The sequence below is a fragment of the Arvicanthis niloticus genome, chromosome 5 (genome assembly GCF_011762505.2).
Source record: "Arvicanthis niloticus isolate mArvNil1 chromosome 5, mArvNil1.pat.X, whole genome shotgun sequence".
NCBI lineage: Eukaryota > Metazoa > Chordata > Mammalia > Rodentia > Muridae > Arvicanthis > Arvicanthis niloticus.
Window position 1 is genome coordinate 66,113,868 of NC_047662.1, and position 13,719 is coordinate 66,127,586.

The 13,719-nt window shown below is 41.0% G+C and overlaps 1 protein-coding gene across 10 annotated transcripts in view; it reads right to left on the reverse strand.

Annotated features, from left to right (window-relative positions):
- Window positions 1–13,719, reverse strand: part of Ccdc171 (coiled-coil domain containing 171) — a 310,848-nt gene that overhangs the window by 167,971 nt on the left and 129,158 nt on the right. For all 10 annotated transcript variants that reach the window (XM_076934712.1, XM_076934713.1, XM_034504096.2 and 7 more), the window contains 2 exons: window positions 9,083–9,587; window positions 8,152–8,268 (listed from right to left, as the gene is read on the reverse strand). In XM_076934712.1, the coding sequence (XP_076790827.1) occupies window positions 8,152–8,268; window positions 9,083–9,587 (622 nt within the window). The remainder of the gene's footprint in view (window positions 1–8,151; window positions 8,269–9,082; window positions 9,588–13,719) is intronic.

A 13,719-nucleotide genomic window follows, 5' to 3' on the forward strand; every position in this document is an offset into this window, starting at 1 on the left:
GCATTTTATAATACTGTTCGCATGTTATCATATGAAATACAGTTGTATAATACAGGAGGAGATGGTGGTGTAGTGCCAGGATCACATATTTATTTATATGACAGACAACAAAAGTCACTAAAAAAAATCCTCGTGTTTACTTGTCTCAAACATCTTAAAATTTATGCCTGGTTAAAACCTATTTTTTCTTTATGTTAAATACATTTGCTAGTCACTTTCCCAACTTAAATAACGTGACTGGTATAAAGAAGCAGATCATAGGTTACACAATTACTTTCTCCAATAGAATAGGCACACTTTCACATCTACAGTTAAAATCTTCTGACAAATTCCTAAGCTGCTGACTGGCCTAGTAATTCTAACCCTGGAGGTGGCAGGGCTCCCGAGGGGACAGACAGCTGCTACAGGAGTCCCCAGCTTGATCTTCATTAGCCATAATAAAATTCAGACATGGATAGAATATCCATGATGTTGTGTGTAATAAAACTAGAAGTCGTTAGAAAACATTACAGAAATCTATTACTACTGAAAATACAGTTACCCCATAGAAAACTAAATGCCTACAGTGTGTTTTCTAATTAAAATGAAGCTTTTCTGCTCAGAGTGAAAAACTCCCTTTAAGCAAAGAGTAATAGTGAATTAACAATAAAGTATATAAAGACATCAATGATGAATAATGTTAATAATGTCAGAATCGTTAGTAATTTAACATTTTCTTTTTAAAATGTTCATACAATATAGCCCAGGCTGACCTAGAACTCCCTATTTAGGTCAGGCTTGCCTTGGAATCTTTTTGCTTTTGCCTCAAAGCTGCTGGTACCATAGGCATACAAAACTCGGTCTTTGATCTTTGAAATAACTTCTTATTTACAAAAACACAAATTCTTACTCTTTTGACCTTCCTAATATGAAACTTCCGTCTTGACTTGAACACAATCAGGCTTCTGAGTTTGATCCTTTCTAGCTATGACTTCTACAAAGTTTACTAAACTATGCAATAAGTAAACTGGTAGCAACTTACTAGCAAGGGTGTGTCTGAGACACCTATCTTCAAGACAATCAAGATGTCCTCCTTTAATTATAGAAAAGATGTGCAATAAAATGCACTGACATTCTACTTCTGCTTATCTACCCTTGTGTATATTCAGAAACCAAATCAAGTACAGTTGTTTCTATTGTTACATTTTTATCTTAGACAGGTCGTACCAAAAAGTTCAACTACCTGTATTCTACTCTCACTATGATTGATGGTTCAGCCCTTCAGTGAAAGTAGCATCCTCCCCTGTTTGAGGTAAATGATCTCTTGCAGGCACACCATTTGGATATCTAGAAGAGGTAATTTATCTCAAGTGGGAAAACACTATCACAAAAGCAAAAAGGTTGCCACCTGTCCAGTATTTATAGAGGCAACATGAGAACTGCCGTCTCTGCCCACTGCTTATGAATTCATCATCAAAGTTTATGAAAGTAGTGGTCAAACACTGTATGTGCTTTCTAAAATGTGGCTTCAGGTCCTCATTATGAAACTTCCAGTTTCATGAAAAGGTAAAAAGTAGTATCAGTTCCATTAAGGCATCAGTATTCAAGAAAAGGATAAAACAACAGACCTTTATAGGACATTCACACATTCAAAAGCAAGTTACTAATTCCGTAACAAATAGATTAGCCCTCAAACACATGGGCACAGGAGGAAAGTTCCTGAACAGGACACTAATGGTTTATGCCCTAAATCAAGAACTGACAAATGGGACCTCATTAAAAAAAAAAAAAAAAAAAAGTTTCTAGTTTCTGTAAGGCAAAGGACACTGTCAATAGGACAAAACGGCAACCAACAGATTGGGAAAAGATCTTTTGTCACGGCCCTTACTGCCCGGCTTTGTGGGCCAAAATGTGCGGCCTGCTCCGCTCCACGCTTGGCGGCCACTGTGTCTTGGCCCAAGCTGCCACTCTGATCCGAGGGTCAGGGTCTAGCGAGAGAGAGAGTGGGGATAAAGGGGAAGAGACTCGAAGAATGGAGACAAGACAGAGATTCTGATCAAGTCTCGTTTATTGAAGGGAATTCTGAGGTATTTATAGGCTTTTGCCACGTGCCTTGTAGGCGAGTGCCTTGCAGGTGTTGATATGACGTAATCCTTACAGGCATCTATAGCGTGGACAGCACGTGCACCGTGCGCCTTGCAGGCTTGGATAGCACGTGCGCCTTATAAGCATGTATGGTGTAGATAGCACGTGGACAGCACGTGAACTGCAATGACTTGCAGGTGTGACTACCACGTGCGCCTTGCAGCTGGGGGCAGTAAACAGCAAAACAAGCTATGTGGGATAAACAATATACTTATCAGAGTGTGCTTCAGCTGTTATAGGCTTTTGAAAACCAAGTCTTTCATCAGGGTATATGGTTCCAGATGGCTGCAAAGTTGATCTAGCCGCTTTCTGCTAAAGTCGGCTCCCAACAATCTTTACCAATCCTACATCTGATAGAGGGCTCATACCCAATATATACAAAGAACTCAATAAATTAGACTCCAGACAGTCAATTAACCCTATTAAAAAATGGGTTGCAGAGCTAAACAAAGAATTCTCAGCTGAGGAAACTCAAATGGCCAAGAAGCACCTAAAGAAATGTTCAACATCCTTAGTCAACAAATGCAAATCAAAACACCCCTGAGATTCCACCCCACACCAGTCAGAATGGCTAAGATAAAAAACTCAGGTGATAGCAGATGCTGGTAAGGATGTGGAGAAAAGAGGAACGCTTCCCTCCATTGTTGGTAGGATTATAAGCTGGTACAACCACTCTGGAAATCAGTCTGGCAGTTTCTCAGAAAATTGGACATAGTATTACCTGAGGACCCAGTTATGCCACTCCTGGGCATATACTCAAAAGATGCTCCAACATATAACAAGGACACATGCTCCACTATGTTCATAGCAGCCTTATTTATAATAGCCAGAAGCTGGAAAGAACCCAGATGTCCTTCAACAGAGGAATGGACACAGAAAATATGGTACATTTATAAAATGGAGTACTACTCAGCCTTTAAAAACAATGAATTCATGAAATTCTTAGGCAAATGGATGGAATTAGAAAATATCATCCTGAGTGAGATAACCCAATCACAAAAGAACACACACGGTATACACTCACTGATAAGTGGGTATTAGTCCCAAAGCTCAGAATACCCAAGATACAACTCACAGACCACATAAAGCTCAAGAAGAAGGAAGACCAATGTATGGGTGCTTCAGTCCTTCTTAGGAGTAACAAAATACTCAAGTGAGCAAATACAGAAGCAAACTGTAGAGCAGAGACTGAAGGAGGGGCCGTCTGGAGACCATCCCACCTGGGTATCCATCCCATGTGCAGTCAACAAACACAGACACTGTTGTGGATGCCAGGAAGTACATGCTGACAGGAGCCTGATATACCTGTCTCCTGAGAGGCTATGCCAGAGCCTGACAAATACAGAGGCAGATGCTCACAGCTAACCATTAAACTGATCATGGGGTCCCCAATGGAGGAGGAAGAGAGAAGACTGAAGGAGCTGAAGGGGCTTGCGGCCCCATGGGAAGAGCAACAATACCAACCAGCCAGAGCTTCCAGGATCAAAACCACCAGTCTAGGAACACACATGGAGGGACCCATGGCTCCAGCTGTATATGCAATGGAGGATGGCCTTGTCAGGCATTGGTGGGAGTGGAGGTCCGTGGTCCTGTGAAGGCGGGATGCCCCCATGTGTGGGGATTCGAGGATGGGGAGGGGGAGGGGGTGGATGGGTGGGGGCACACCCTCATAGAAGCAGCGGGAGGGGGGATGGGATAGGGCGTTCCTGGGGGGAGGGGAGGGATCCTGAAAGGGGATAACATCTGAAATGCAAATAAGTAGAATATCCAATAAAAAGAAAAAAAAAAGAAACAAAACAAATAATATTAGCTAGGAATTCCTATCAGCCAATGTCTTAGTTAGGGTTACTCTTGATATAATGAAACACCATAACCAAAAGCAACTCAGAGAAGCAAGAGTTTACTTCAAAACTCAGTTCATCATCAAAAGCAGTAAAGGCAGAAGTTCACACAGGGCAGGAGCCTGGAGACAGGAGCTGAGGCAGAGGCTATGGAGGAGTGCTGCTTACTGGCTTGCTCCCTATGGCTTTCTAAGCCCTGCTGTCTTATGGAACCCAGAACCACCATCCCAGGGATGGCACCACCCACAATGGCCCTCTCATATTAATCACTAAGAAAATGGCCTACTGGCCTGCGTGCATCCTGATCTTATAGAAGCATTTCCTTAATTGAGGCTCCCTCCTCTTAGATGGCTTTAACTTGTATCAAGTTGACATAAAACTATCCAGCACAGCCAGAGTTTACACGTGAGAATGTTAAGGCTGAAAGGGGACAGTCACACAGTGTGTAACAACAGCACCTTCAAATGTCAAATTCTTAGTCATTGTTCACACATGGTCAAGAGCGCACTCTCTCTCCTAGAAGACAGCTTGTGTAACTCAGAATTTATTTTAAATGTCTAACTCTTAAAAATAATCACTTACAGAATTTTCTTAACCCAAGAATAAATATATCAAGCAATACCTTTACACTGCAAGATACTTCTTGATGTTGGCATACATGATAACAGAGTTCTTGAGGCTGGACAGAAAGAAGTCACAGTGATGCTATCAATATACAATCCTGATACTTAAAGTAGTTTAAGTTTTTAGAAAGAGGAGCAGCTGGGGATGTAGCTCAGTGGTAGTGTGCTAACCTCACATGCACAAGACTCTGGGTTTGATCCCAGCACTAGGGGGAAAATGGAACTAAAGAGATCACCTCCAGCAGACAGACATGGAGCCACCCACCCACCTTCAAAATTCTTGTCCCAGAATTGTTCCTGTCTACAGGAAATACAGAGACAAAAAGGGAACAGAGACTGAAGGAAACATGGTCCAGTGACCAGCCCAACTTGGGATCCATCCCATGTATAGGCACCAAACCCTGACACTATTACAAATCTGATGCCACATTTGCTTGTAGACAGGAGCCTAGCATGACTGTCCTCTGAGAGGCTCTACCAGCAGCTGACTGAGACAGATTACAGATACTTACAGCCAACCATTGGACTGAGCTTGGGGACCCCTATGGAAGAGTTAGGAAAAGAACTGAAGGAGCTGAAGGGGATTGCAACCGCACAGGAAGAACAACAATACCAACTAAGCTGGACCCCTCAGAGCTCCAACCAAAGAGCATACATGGGCTGGTCCTTCCCATCCCCACCCCCACTGCATATGTAGCAGAGAACTGCCTTATCTGGCCACAGTGGGAAAGGATGCACTTAATCTTGTGGAAACTTGATGCCCCAGGGAAGGTGGATGCTATCAGGGTGAGGTGGGAGTGGGTAGGTAGGTGGAAGGTGGTAGCACCTTCTCAGAAGCAAAGGGGAGTGGGGAAGGGGTGAAGAACATATGGAGGGGCACCAGGAAGGGGGCAACATTTAGAATGCAAATTAATAAAAACAATTTATGTGGAAACACAGAAGACCAAGAATAACCAAAACACTCCTAAACTGGAGGTGGAGGGAACACAGTATCTAATTCTCACTATGCTACAGAGATACAGTAACAAAATACCATGGTGCCAACTTAAGAACAGACATAGATCAATGGGACAGAAGACCCAGATCTAAGCCCACATAGGCCCAGCCTCCTGGTTTTGTATAATGTTTCAAAACTACATGTTGGAGGGAACAAAGCCTCTTCAACAAACAGTGCTGAGGAAAGTAAACTTCCACATGTCAAAAAATAAAACTAGATGCAAATCATGCCCCTTGCACAAAAATTAATTCTAAATGTACCAAAGACTTTAATGTAAGACCTGAAGCTTAGAAACTAGTAGAGGGAAATATTGGTTTAAAAAACATATTTCAAAACATAAGCAAAGGGAAGGGTTTTCTGAAAAGTATCCCAATAGAAAAAGAAATAACTTTAAGAATTGACTAGTGTGATTACTTGCAAATAAAAAGCTACTGCTCGGCAGATAAAGCGATCACCAGAGGAGACAGAGGAGACAGAGGAGACAGCCCGTAGACTTGGAAAACGTCTTTGTCAATTATAAACAGTGAGTTAATATCTAGAATATAAAGAACTGTAAAAACTAAACACCAAGAAAAATCCAGCTAATAAATACACTGATGACCTGAACAGACAAGTTGTCAGAAGCAGAAAAACAAATGGCTAGCAAGTACTAGAAAGTAGATGGCAACAAGCCCTGGAGAAGACGTGGGGAAAGAGGAGCCCTTATGTGCTGCTGGGAACATACACTGAGTCAGTCACTATGGAATTCAGTGTAGATGCTCTCAAAACACCACAAACAGAACGGCTGAGTGACCAGCTGCCCCACAGACACTGACACATCCGCTATTGCTGTCCTATTCACTATAGAGAGAGCTTAGACATCCACCAGCAGATGAGTACAAGAAAAAAATGATGAAAATATGCATTATTTCAACTGCAAAGAAAAGGGAAATTGTGATATTTACAGGAAATGGACAAATGCAAAGTTTTTTCCTCTCATATACAAGTTTGAGAGGAGAGGGACCAGCAAGAAAGTGTGTGGGAAGGAGTAAGAAAGACTGAGAGGAGTAATAGCAGAGAACAATTACATATACACGTGAAACTGCCATAATAAAACCCAGTGACTAACTTTTTAAAACTAATTTTAAAATAGTATGTCTAGCTAGCACACCTATTTATTATACTGAATTCAAACCCTATCATTATGTTCTTTCAAAAACCTACATTTTTGGTTTGAACCTATAAAACCAAAATTCTTAATTTAATTTTAAGACAACCTAAATAAATCATACTATATATTTATCTAAACTTTTGTGTGTGTGTGTGTGTGTGTGTGTGTGTGTAGATTTAATTTATTATATCTTAATTTAATTTTTTTAAATAATTAAAATTTTGATTTTATTTCTATTTCAATCCCAGCATGCTAATGTTCTGCTAATGTATTAAGTATGCTCACAGTTTACCAACATCAATGGCCACACCTAAAAATAATCTGAGAATCAGAAGATTCCTGGAGCCTAGGTTTAGATACCTGAAATTTTAATGAAATGATTCTAATTTACATTGACCTATCTTTAAATTTTAAATGATACCTCACATTATCTTTCCCACTGTGCATTTACCTCACTGAGCAGGACAGGCTCAGCAGGATTACACTAACTTTACTGAGATGCATAACAACTATTTCCCATCTACTATGTAGCTCACCCAGAGTATGTGAACATTTATCCCCGCTTAGGAAAACCAGTTCTCATTACACATTTCTAACACACACATGCACACAAATACACACAACCTGAGTCGTGGGAAACAAGCAAACCTTAGACCTCAGGAAGTCACTGCTTACAGTAAATCTCATACATGGTAGAAAAGAACAGACTATTCAGGTTAACTCTATCCAAGACAGGTTTTTAAAATGAATATATCACCAAATGAGACATGGCATTTTCCACTGGCTCAGCTAGTATTGCTCAATCTTCTGAAATTTATGGCCAGAAAACAAAACAAAGAAACAGCGTCTCCATTACTTTAAAAAGAGAAACTTTGGGCTGGCAAGATAGCTCAGGGGTTAAGAGCACTGGCTGCTCTTTCTGAGGACCCTGGATTGATTCCCAGCACAAGGTGAGTCACAACAGTCTGTAACTCCAGATCCCGAGGATGCAACACCCTGTTCTGGCCCCTGCTGGCACCAGGAACACACAAGGTGCATAGATACATACAGGGAGGCAAACTGTCCACAGTTAAACTTGAGAGAAAGAGACAGAGACAGAGAGAGGGGGGAGAGAGAGAACTACTAATGGTGTGTTTTTCATAGAAAAAACAAATCACCAAGGGAAAGAATAAGAGTTGATACATTTGCCAAAAACAATTCATTTTATTTTCTGTATAAATAAATACAAAGTTTGTCATCAAAACTTTTTTTACATTCATTTACATGTTCACATCATGAAATACATGTTTAACAGTCTCTCTGTGGCTAAGTGAAAAACATATGTACTTTCTTCCAAGATTATTAGAATTTGTAGGTAAGGAATTTCTGGGCATTTGTCTTAAGTGCATGTTGCTAAGACATAGTAGGCGTCCATACCTGTTTTACTGATGACTTCCTGCAGCTCAGTCATAGAGCTGATCATCGCACCCAGAAGGTCAGAACTGGTGAGCCACGTGAGCGCCTGTAAACAGCGCAGTTGTTCCCTTTGATGTTCTGCGGAGACATAAGTGCCCATTATGAAATGCTACAAGTTATTAAAAATCCACATTTAAATTTCATAGTAGCTCAGTAAATCAGATTTTGTATGCCTAATGTTTTCCAGGACAGAAAATCTAGTTATATGTGATTGACCTAACATTAAATAACAAGCATCTAAAGAAGACAGACATCTTTGGTTTCTGATTTGTTACAATAGCCTGCTTCTTAGCAGTTGCACTGTCTGAGGGTACAGTGGCAGAACACTTGCTTGGCACGAGGCTAGCCTTAGGGTTGAGCCCCAGGCATGAATGTTTAAAAGTTAACAACTAAATCTACTGTTTCCTCAAAAATAGTAAAACATTCCCAAAAAAAAAGTCAGCTGAAAATTCATATTTGTACCATTTTTAAACAACTCTTAAGATATTCTTAACTCTATCATTTTATTCTTATTTTATATGGAAAGCATGGATAACCTGTTCTGAGAATTTTTAAGTGTCTATTTTGGATGATTGCAATTGAAAAACTGATGTATAAACTCTCCACAATACCGTAAAAAAAAAAAAAAAAAAAAAAAAATCAAATGCAGTAAAGCTAGGCAATACTGAAATTATACTTATTTGCTTCTTAATATCATTTACAACAAAACAATCAAGGCTAATTTGTATAAAATAAACATTTATATACATATACATCTGAAGACATACTGGACTATGTTACATGATTTGACATATTACATAATTCTTTGAAGGTTTTATGTAATAGCCAACCGCACACTCATTGTATTTCACTTACACATAACTTAGATTTTTAAAAGCACAAAGACTCTTACTTGGAAATTTGCGCTTGTCTTTTGGCTCCCCGGTACATACTAGCATGCCTATGCCTTCTTTACAACTTTCCATCCAGGTGAAAAGAAAGGCACAGGATTGGCCCAAAAGCTTGAGTCTGTTTGCTGCCAAGACAGCAATCACGCCTTTCCGGAATACACGGATCAGTCCTTTGAATGTTTTTTTCTTCGTTTTGGCCTCTTCTTGTTTCTTCTCATCTACTGCTGACAATGCCTGGGCCAGGGTTCTAATTTCCAGTTTGAACAGTTCCAAGCTGTTGACTTGCTCCTGGAGAAAGTCCCTCTGTGTGGATAAGGCACATGACCTGCTGTAGAGGGGATACAGTGCACCAGCCATCAGCGCACACGCCGCCAGCAAGCACGTCTGTTCTCTCTGAGTCTTGGACAATGTGGTTTTGAAATGTGAATTCTCAAGAATCAGTTGTTCGTGGGAGTTCTCAATACGGTTCAATTTTTCCGTGTTTTTTTCTGCAATTTCTTGAAATTTCTATAAAAGAAGTCAAATAATATATATAATCATGAAACACAGAGCGAAATATACTTTTGATGAAACTACAACTAACTTCCCTTCAAAAGATCTGTTCTGAAATATCTAAGTGCACAACAGTGGGCCTGACAGGTTTGAATGTGCACGTTAACCTTACAGATCTCTTACATGGAAGCTTTACATAAACTATAACACATACATTGGCGAGTATTTCATGAATTTCCTGTGTTGTCGCACATAAATACACATATGTAGAAAGGGAAAAGTAGAAGCTGGAGAGATGGCTCAGTAATTAAAAGCACTGACTGCTCTTCCAGAAGACCCAGGATCAACTCCTAGCATCCACGTGGCAGCTCACAACTGTCTGGAATGCCAGGATCCAACACCCTCACACAGGCTTACACATCCAGGCAAAACACCAAGGCCCATAAAATAAAAATCAGTAATCTTTTTTAAAAAAGAGATAAATGAGCTTTCTGAGCCTATTCTCTCTTTTCTACTCCTCAATAATTATTATTTCCCCTTCATCAGAAACTACACTGAAAACTGGGGCTTTTATAGTAAAAGATATTACCATTGCCAAAATAAACAGAGTAAAATTAGTGATGCAAGAAACAGCAGTCACTGAGCTGTCTGCCATTTCTGACTAAAAGAAGCTGGAGCAGAGTAGAACCTTTGTTTCAGCTCGAGAGAGGGAGGGGAGGACAATGGAGAGCTGGGCCTTTGTAGCTCTCTAACCCTTCTTCCATAATTAACATTCTTAAAATTCAAATTTTAACTTGAAACCAAAACTAAACATTAAGTGAAACAACCACACTCCCATTAGTAGAAATATACTGGCTGCCTAAGAGCTCTTCTGTGCGATCTGGTTTTGGAGGTAAAATGAGAAAGGGTTTTATCTAACGGGTTCCACTTTACTATTCATTTACCATTCAATAAATATTATAGATTACTCACTAAGTTTAATATGCCATGCACACAGATGTCAGTCATTACTCTGGTGAAATGCTATGGCAGATACATGCCGAGTTGTCTGAGCACCAAAAGGCATGTGACAAAATGATGCTGACAAGCTTTTGGAGAGACCGACAGTTAAAGGAGGGGGAGTGAGACACACAGGAGAGAAAAATTTAAACCTACACCATTAATAAGGAGGCTACATAATAGCGACCTTTTAATAATTTAGTCTAACCTTTCAACCAACCATGATTTAACAGCCACCATTACATTTGTATTTTCAAAGTGAACCATCATGACATAGCCATGAACCTCTTTGTCTTTGAGCAAACTAAGGGAGTTCAATTCTAGCACGACAGTCATTTAGAAACAGACATATTATCCTCAGTATCAGCGTGGCAAAGTCAAGTTCTGTCTTCATAACGAGAATCCTTCAGAGACATTAAAGGAACTATTTCTCTTTGTACTACTGGTTTAAACTGTACTATGTGAAAAATTTAAAGTTGATCTTTGGGAGAGGTATATGATGTCTTATTCAAGAGTTGCCCAGTGAACACCCAGAAGAACAAAAGGCGCTTGTAAAATGCACGTTGGCAGGAGCACCTCAAAAGATATCAGCATCTAAGGCAAGCCATACAAACACTCGGGCACAGTGCGCGGTGCGGTGTGCAAAGGCTGCTATGGGTTGTGCTGGTAGGCAACAGCAAGATAACCTCAAGCCGGCAGACACGACAACAGAGGAAAAAATAAATCCTAGGAGATAGTCGTGCAAAGACAAAGAGCAGAAGGAGACTCTCAGGTGAAACAGAGAAAGAAAAAAGGAAGGCATAAAAAAAAAAATTCACTGTTTGAAGGATTTAATTTATTGCATGCCCTCCTTTCAGTGAAGGAAAAATTGAATTTTAGAAATCCATTTTCTAATGAATGGGACTAGAAATGGGAGGTAGCTCGCAGAATGGAACTATCAAGAGAGGTGACCCACGCCCAGAAAAACCAATACTACACTAACCTTTCTCACAGGCAGATCCTAATTTAGGACTTTTAGATTTGAGTGTTTCAGTTGCTAGTGATTGTAAAGGCAAGGAAGCTAGCTAGGAGCAGGGCTAGCAAAGAGGGGAGGAAGGCAGAAGGCATGCGCTATATGGTGGCAGAGGAGGCCATCACTGGAGGCAGAATGGTTTGAGCAGGGATAGGAGTTACGGGACCTCAGAGAAGAAGGGAGAGAGGGATGTTTAGCAAAGCCACACATGCATGAAAACACATGTGAAAACCTACTGTCACAAGCTAGCTTCTTAAAAGTTTAAGAGGAAGTATCCTGCATAGATGGGCAATGCTGCCTCAAGAAGCTGTGATACCAATATGGGCTGCCCCCCAATGAGCTGTTAGTGAGGGTGACCCCAAAGGACTCGAAAAGAATACAAGCTATTACCCTTGTTTGTCATTGCCTACCACAACTAGTGACCCTCTTACTAAAGACAGGTCACACTTTGGTTGTAGGACATCAAAAACCCATACTAGAACTGAAATGAAGGTTCCCTCCCTGCTGGATAGCTTTCGGGGAGCCAGAAGGTGCTATGCAGGCTGCTGGGAGAGAAAACCCAACACTAGTCTCACTGAGCTGTGAACCCCGCAAGCTGTGATACCAAACTGCTTGGGCAAGATACAGCTACAGGTCCACTTGTTACCTGACTGCTTCGGGGATGACCAACTACTTTCTGCTTAGATCTGAGGCCCAGTCCACTGAAGGGAATCCGTGGCCAGTACTGCAAACCTAGTCACAGTAGCTGGGAGGTCACAGACCCCAGGTAGGGGGATGTGGAATCGGGTTGGGGGGGGGCGGGTCACAGCTACTAGTGTTTTTCTAAATAGACATGATGTCAAACTGCCTTCCAAATATTTCTGTTTCTACCCACAGTACTTCTCCCACTCTTAGTTAAGGATTGTTGTTCTTTGTGGACAACAGGCAAAGCAAAAACTCATTCCTTGATGGAAGCTGTTAAGAAAACGTGACTGTTGGGTGTTCATCCCCAAACAAGACATTTATATCACCCACCTCAAAAGCTTGAGGAACATTACAGAGGAGGGAGGAGGAAAAAAATGGGAGAGTCAGAGATGTGGAAGAATGTCACGAGGCACTGTCTGCCTACCATGCACTCTCAGACTCATGGCTGGACTCATGGCTGTGATCGCCAGCACGGGAACTGCACAAGTTCAATCTTTCATCAGGAACAGGGGAGTGGCTCAGGAGGCCCCACCTCCACCTGAGAGGCTGCTGGGGGTTGATGGTTGCTGGGGAAAGGGAAGCATTTTCTTTACTATTACAGTTACTGATAAGTTGCTCCAGTAATAACCTCCCTACTCGTGCTATACAAGCAACATCAATTTAAACTTGTAAATTCATAAGAAGGAAGAATGGATAGGATAGAGGGAGACAGGGAGGGATGGGCAGTTTAGAAAGTGAGGGAGGGAAATGAAATAGGGCACCAGGGAGAGAAAAATGACCAAATATGTAATTAATACATATAGAATTGTCAAAGAATAAAATAAAGAAACATTAAAAGTATACCAATATCAGAAGGAAGAAGAAAATAGTTCTCCCTCCTTCTGTAGCACATTTTAATTGTTTTTTATTTATTCCAAAGTGTCCTTTTCTAAGACCTGGTCTAGTCGCATCCATGGTAGGAATGGTAAGAAATAAAGGAATGAAGAAATAAAAGTACTGTGTCTTACCTGCACCTACATCTCCACTGAGGGCCAATCTGTGGCAGCGTTAGCCTACAGTGTAACGGAACTATGTCCCATGGCTCCACACAAATACCATTAGCAAAATAAGCAGTGCGCCAGGAGGAGAGGCTGTTAAGAACACACAAGAACATCTGAGCAGCGATGCCTATGGGGTCTGCATCCCTGTGCAAGCAGTCACTAAGCAATCTCTAAGAAAAGAAAGAGGGCCGCTCTGGGTATAGTAGATGAATCAGAAACATTTGGTAAAACAAGAGCCAGAAGGCAAGACACGCTATTCTGTGGAAGTACGAATAACTCTAAATGCCTAAAGAGAAGGCAATGGTGGGAAGCTAAGCAGTCACACAACATGCTGCTGAGAGACCTGTGTGGGAAGTGAAGAAATTTAACTCCATCAGAAAAGTTGTAAGAAGACATAAAATCCCAGAGCATA